The 6,154-nt window shown below is 49.1% G+C and overlaps 4 protein-coding genes across 4 annotated transcripts; all 4 read right to left on the bottom strand.

The window, feature by feature from the left end:
• Window positions 1–846: 846 nt before the first annotated feature.
• LOC137644437 (putative uncharacterized protein DDB_G0290521) lies at window positions 847–1,308 on the bottom strand. Its single transcript, XM_068377414.1, has one exon. The coding sequence runs from the start codon at window positions 1,306–1,308 to the stop codon at window positions 847–849; it is 462 nt and encodes a 153-aa protein (XP_068233515.1).
• Window positions 1,305–1,931, bottom strand: LOC137644436 (uncharacterized). Its single transcript, XM_068377413.1, has one exon. It carries the CDS (start codon window positions 1,929–1,931, stop codon window positions 1,305–1,307), a length of 627 nt encoding a protein of 208 aa, XP_068233514.1.
• Window positions 1,928–4,066, bottom strand: LOC137644435 (mucin-2-like). The gene has a single exon (XM_068377412.1). It carries the CDS (start codon window positions 4,064–4,066, stop codon window positions 1,928–1,930), a length of 2,139 nt encoding a protein of 712 aa, XP_068233513.1.
• On the bottom strand, window positions 4,063–4,401 carry LOC137644434 (histone H3.v1-like). The gene has a single exon (XM_068377411.1). The coding sequence runs from the start codon at window positions 4,399–4,401 to the stop codon at window positions 4,063–4,065; it is 339 nt and encodes a 112-aa protein (XP_068233512.1).
• Window positions 4,402–6,154: the final 1,753 nt, after the last annotated feature.

Here is a 6,154-nt window from a genome sequence, read left to right as displayed (position 1 = left end):
TATATATATATATATAAATATATATATATATATATATATATATATATATATATATATATATATATATATATATATATATATATATATGCATCAGTGTTACTATTAGAGGAATGCCTACTGTTTAGTTCAAAGAGTTTTTGTTTGTTATTTCAGATATACGAGATGTTAAGTATTAATGAATTTCTGAATTTGAATCTTGCGAACATTTGTAAAACTTTATGATTAGTTTCATTAAATATAAGTGTAATAGCAATGAGGATCACCTTTCTTATTATCACTGTTGTATCAGAGATTGCCTTCAACCGCAGATGATGATCATTGTACAGATATTTTTCCACATCGGAAAGTTGGCCTTTCATAAATATTACCTTCCCTTACAAATCCTCTGCAGGGCTTCTGCTGCCTTCCTGAGTAAAATAAACTTCCGCATGAAACATAAGCATAGAAGAAAAATCGGCATAAATGCAAAGCCAAATAGAAAAATGATTCTATTTTCTAAACTCTCATCACTCTAAATGTTTCCTTCCCGTCGGATCGTTCTCAAACGATGTCAAGACTCAATGTTATCTTTTACCTATTATTTTTAGAGAAATTTAGAAATAAATGGATCACGATTTTGCTTAATAAAATATGCCGTTTTAGACGTCAATCCTATTACCATGAAATCTTGAAGAGACCCGAACATTTTACGGCTAATGATATGAAATAAAGAGATTGTGTTCAGGAATATTAGAGTAATCAGGTTTCTAACGATGGGTTGGTTTTAGATTGGACCTCCTTACAACGAAGGGGACCACGCGCTCTTGCACGAAAACAGTCCATAAGTAAGATAAGCTTGTGAAAGAGTCAGATCATATCAAAACACGAAAGACGGAAAGGATGATGATGGAATGACAGCAGCATGACGATCGAGGCTGGAGTCAGAAGTTCAGTCGAGGCCGGAGTCATAACTTCAGTCGAGGATGGAGTCAGAAGTTCAGTCGAGGATGGAGTTATAAGTTCAGTCGAGGATGGAGTCAGAAGTTCAGTCAAGGCTGGAGTCAGAAGTTCAGTCGTGGCTTGAGTCATAAGTTCAGTCGAGGCCAGAGTCAGAAGTTTAGTCGTGGCTGGAGTCATAAGTTCAGTCGAAGCCGGAGTCATAAGTTCAGTCGTGGATGGAGTCAGAAGTTCAATCGAGGCCGGAGTCAGAAATTTGGTCGAGGCTGGAGTCATAAGTTCAGTGAAGGCCGGAGTCAGAAGTTCAGTCGAGGCTGGAGTCAGAAGTTCAGTCGATGCCGGAGTCATAAGTTCAGTCGAGGCTGGAGTCATAAGTTCGTCGAGGCTGGAGTCAGAAGTTCAGTCGAGGCCAGAGTCATAAGTTCAGTCGAGGGCGGAGTCAGAAGTTCGGTCGAGGCCTGAGTCCTAAGTTCAATCGAGGCTGGAGTCAGAAGTTCGGTCGAGGCTGGAGTCAGAAGTTCGGTCGAGCCTGGAGTCAGAAGTTCAGTCGAGGCCGGAGTCAGAAGTTCGGTCGAGCCTGGAGTCAGAAGTTCAGTCGAGGCCGGAGTCATAAGTTCAGTCGTGGATGGAGTCAGAAGTTCAATCGAGGCCGGAGTCAGAAATTTGGTTGAGGCTGGAGTCATAAGTTCAGTGAAGGCCGGAGTCAGAAGTTCAGTCGAGGCTGGAGTCAGAAGTTCAGTCGAGCCTGGAGTCAGAAGTTCAATCGAGGCTGGAGTCAGAAGTTCGGTCGAGCCTGGAGTCAGAAGTTCAGTCGAGGCCGGAGTCATAAGTTCAGTCGTGGATGGAGTCAGAAGTTCAATCGAGGCCGGAGTCAGAAATTTGGTTGAGGCTGGAGTCATAAGTTCAGTGAAGGCCGGAGTCAGAAGTTCAGTCGAGGCTGGAGTCAGAAGTTCAGTCGATGCCGGAGTCATAAGTTCAGTCGAGGCTGGAGTCATAAGTTCGTCGAGGCTGGAGTCAGAAGTTCAGTCGAGGCCAGAGTCATAAGTTCAGTCGAGGCCGGAGTCAGAAGTTCGGTCGAGGCTGGAGTCAGAAGCTCTGTCGAGCCTGGAGTCAGAAGTTCAGTCGAGGCCGGAGTCATAAGTTCGGTCGAGGCTGGAGTCAGAAGTTCAGTCGAGGCATGAGTCGTGAGTTTGGTCGAGGCCGGAGTCGTAAGTTCAGTCGAGGCCGGAGTCAGAAGTTCGGTTGAGGCCGGAGTCGTAAGTTCAGTCGAGGCCGGAGTCATAAGTTTGGTCGAGGCCGGAGTCATAAGTTCAGTCGAGGCCGGAGTCAGAAGTTTGATCGAGGACGGAGTCATAGGTTCAGTCGAGGCGGGAGTCGTAAGTTCAGTTGAGGCCGGAGTCAGAAGTTTGGTCGAGGCCGGAGTCCTAGGTTCAGTCGAGGCCGGAGTCGTAAGTTCAGTCGAGGCTGGAGTCAGAAGTTCAGTCGGGGCCGGAGTCATAAGTTCGGTCGAGGCTGGAGTCAGAAGTTCAGTCGAGGCCTGAGTCGTAAGTTCGGTCGAGGCCGGAGTCGTAAGTTCAGTCGAGGCCGGAGTCAGAAGTTTGATCGAGGACGGAGTCATAGGTTCAGTCGAGGCGGGAGTCGTAAGTTCAGTTGAGGCCGGAGTCAGAAGTTTAGTCGAGGCCGGAGTCCTAGGTTCAGTCGAGGCCGGAGTCGTAAGTTCAGTCGAGGCCGGAGTCAGAAGTTCAGTCGAGGCCGGAGTCATAAGTTCGGTCGAGGCTGGAGTCAGAAGTTCAGTCGAGGCCTGAGTCGTAAGTTCGGTCGAGGCCGGAGTCGTAAGTTCAGTCGAGGCCGGAGTCAGAAGTTCGGTTGAGGCCAGAGTCGTAAGTTCAGTCGAGGCCGGAGTAATAAGTTTGGTCGAGGCCGGAGTCATAAGTTCAGTCGAGGCCGGAGTCAGAAGTTTGATCGAGGACGGAGTCATAGGTTCAGTCGAGGCGGGAGTCGTAAGTTCAGTTGAGGCCGGAGTCAGAAGTTTGGTCGAGGCCGGAGTCCTAGGTTCAGTCGAGGCCGGAGTCGTAAGTTCAGTCGAGGCTGGAGTCAGAAGTTCAGTCGAGGCCGGAGTCATAAGTTCGGTCGAGGCTGGAGTCAGAAGTTCAGTCGAGGCCTGAGTCGTAAGTTCGGTCGAGGCCGGAGTCGTAAGTTCAGTCGAGGCCGGAGTCATAAGTTCGGTTGAGGCCAGAGTCGTAAGTTCAGTCGAGGCCGGAGTCATAAGTTTGGTCGAGGCCGGAGTCATAAGTTCAGTCGAGGCCGGAGTCAGAAGTTTGATCGAGGACGGAGTCATAGGTTCAGTCGAGGCGGGAGTCGTAAGTTCAGTTGAGGCCGGAGTCAGAAGTTTGGTCGAGGCCGGAGTCCTAGGTTCAGTCGAGGCCGGAGTCGTAAGTTCAGTCGAGGCCGGAGTCAGAAGTTCGGTCGAGGCCGGAGTCCTAAGTTCAGTCGAGGCTGGAGTCAGAGGTTCTGTCAAGGCCGGAGTCCTAAGCTCAGTCGAGGCCGGAGTCGTAAGTTCAGTCGAGGCCGGAGTCAGAAGTTCGGTCGAGGACGGAGTCCTAAGTTCAGTCGAGGCCAGAGTCCCAAGTTCAGTCGAGGCCGGAGTCATAAGTTCAGTCGAGGCCGGAGTCATAAGTTCAGTCGAGGGTGGAGTCAGAAGTTCGGTCGAGGCTGGAGTCAGAAGCTCTGTCGAGGCTGGAGTCAGAAGTTCGGTCGAGGCCGGAGTCATAAGTTCGGTCGAGGCTGGAGTCAGAAGTTCAGTCGAGGCCGGAGTCATAAGTTCGGTCGAGGCTGGAGTCATAAGTTCAGTCGAGGGCGGAGTCGTAAGTTCGGTCGAGGCCGGAGTCGTAAGTTCAGTCGAGGCCGGAGTCAGAAGTTCGGTTGAGACCGGAGTCAGAAGTTCGGTTGAGACCGGAGTCATAAGTTCGGTTGAGGCCAGAGTCGTAAGTTCAGTCGAGGCCGGAGTCATAAGTTTGGTCGAGGCCGGAGTCATAAGTTCAGTCGAGGCCGGAGTCAGAAGTTTGATCGAGGACGGAGTCATAAGTTCAGTCGAGGCCGGAGTCATAAGTTCAGTCGAGGCCGGAGTCATAAGTTCAGTCGAGGCGGAGTCAGAAGTTCGGTCGAGGCTGGAGTCAGAAGCTCTGTCGAGGCTGGAGTCAGAAGTTCGGTCGAGGCCGGAGTCATAAGTTCGGTCGAGGCTGGAGTCAGAAGTTCAGTCGAGGCCGGAGTCATAAGTTCGGTCGAGGCTGGAGTCATAAGTTCAGTTGAGGCCGGAGTCGTAAGTTCGGTCGAGGCCGGAGTCGTAAGTTCAGTCGAGGCCGGAGTCAGAAGTTCGGTTGAGGCCGGAGTCATAAGTTCGGTTGAGGCCAGAGTCGTAAGTTCAGTCGAGGCCGGAGTCATAAGTTTGGTCGAGGCGGGAGTCATAAGTTCAGTCGAGGCCGGAGTCAGAAGTTTGATCGAGGCCGGAGTCCTAAGTTCAGTCGAGGCCGGAGTCGTAAGTTCAGTCGAGGCCGGAGTCAGAAGTTCGGTCGAGGCCGGAGTCCTAAGTTCAGTCGAGGCCGGAGTCAGAGGTTCTGTCAAGGCCAGAGTCAGAAGTTCAGTCGAGGCAGGCCGGAGTCAGAAGTTCGGTCGAGGACGGAGTCCTAAGTTCAGTCGAGGTCAGAGTCCCAAGTTCAGTCGAGGCCGGAGTCCTAAGTTCAGTCGAGGCCGGAGTCAGAAGTTCGGTCGAGGCTGGAGTCAGAAGCTCTGTCGAGGCTGGAGTCAGAAGTTCAGTCGAGGCCGGAGTCATAAGTTCGGTCGAGGCTGGAGTCAGAAGTTCAGTCGAGGCCGGAGTCGTAAGTTCGGTCGAGGCTGGAGTCGTAAGTTCAGCCGAGGCCGGAGTCAGAAGTTCGGTTGAGGCAGGAGTCATAAGTTCGGTCGAGGCCAGAGTCGTAAGTTCAGTCGAGGCCGGAGTCATAAGTTTGGTCGAGGCAGGAGTCATAAGTTCAGTCGAGGTCAGAGTCAGAAGTTCGATCGAGGACGGAGTCATAGGTTCAGTCGAGGCGGGAGTCGTAAGTTCAGTTGAGGCCGGAGTCAGAAGTTCGGTCGAGGCCGGAGTCCTAGGTTCAGTCGAAACCGGAGTCGTAAGTTCAGTCGAGGCCGGAGTCAGAGGTTCTGTCAAGGCCGGAGTCCTAAGTTCAGTCGAGGCCGGAGTCGTAAGTTCAGTCGAGGCCGGAGTCAGAAGTTCGGTCGAGGACGAAGTCCTAAGTTCAGTCGAGGCCGGAGTCCCAAGTTCAGTCGAGGCCGGAGTCATAAGTTCAGTCGAGGGGCGCCACAAAGAAGACAAGACCTCCCCAAACCCGGTTCCTCTTCGGTCCTAGAGAAATGGATTTGTTCTTATTGAAGGTTTCTAACGTTTTTGTATTGGCCTTTAGGAGCTATTCAAGTCCTTGTTCTGTGACAAATGCAAGTAAAAAAATACAAGGCTATTACGTGAATGATGTCTTTTTCTTATATCAGTTCACCTTTTGCCCTTTGAACAATAAAACAATTCTCTAATTCATTTGTTATTAGTTTTTCGTTTAGACAAAAATGTGCCATCCTAATACAATAACCTGAAGAACCAATTTTCTGATTTCATATTTCTCTTTATCTATATCATGTAACTGGGTCCAACAAATTTCATTACATCCGACCTCATAACAACGGACACGAAATAGTGTTAGCGTAATGTGACGGAGTCTCTGTACTGCATCTTAATTATCAAAATTTTTCTATGGCAAAGGCTTAGTTAAGAGCAGAATATTTAGATGTCTTGCCAGCCTATTCCTCTAAGATAAATTTATAATCTGACTATTAATTTTCGTTTGTGTAATTTTATTTTTCACAGCGCCATTTCCGGTATTTTCCCATTACAACTTGCTTATCGCTGCAATATAGGTGAATGTCCCTGATCAATTACTTGGATTTCTAACAGCCATACGCACAGCATTACATTTCCAATAATAAGCATGATTTGAATGCGCAATCTCACTACCATCTAACAAAGCTTAGTGTATTTTTAGAAGCCCTCTGAGCACTGTGAGAATGATTTCTAGCACCTCGGTTTTTTTTTTTTTTTTTTTTTTCTTTTTTTTTTTTTTTTTGAGCACTTCAAGGTTTAAGCTTAGGTCCCAGAGGTGGCGCCATTGTTCCAGTA

Source organism: Palaemon carinicauda, chromosome 7 (genome assembly GCF_036898095.1).
Source record: "Palaemon carinicauda isolate YSFRI2023 chromosome 7, ASM3689809v2, whole genome shotgun sequence".
In the NCBI taxonomy this organism is placed as follows: domain Eukaryota; kingdom Metazoa; phylum Arthropoda; class Malacostraca; order Decapoda; family Palaemonidae; genus Palaemon; species Palaemon carinicauda.
Note: the sequence above shows the minus strand (reverse complement) of the source record. Positions and strands in the feature narration are given on the sequence as shown.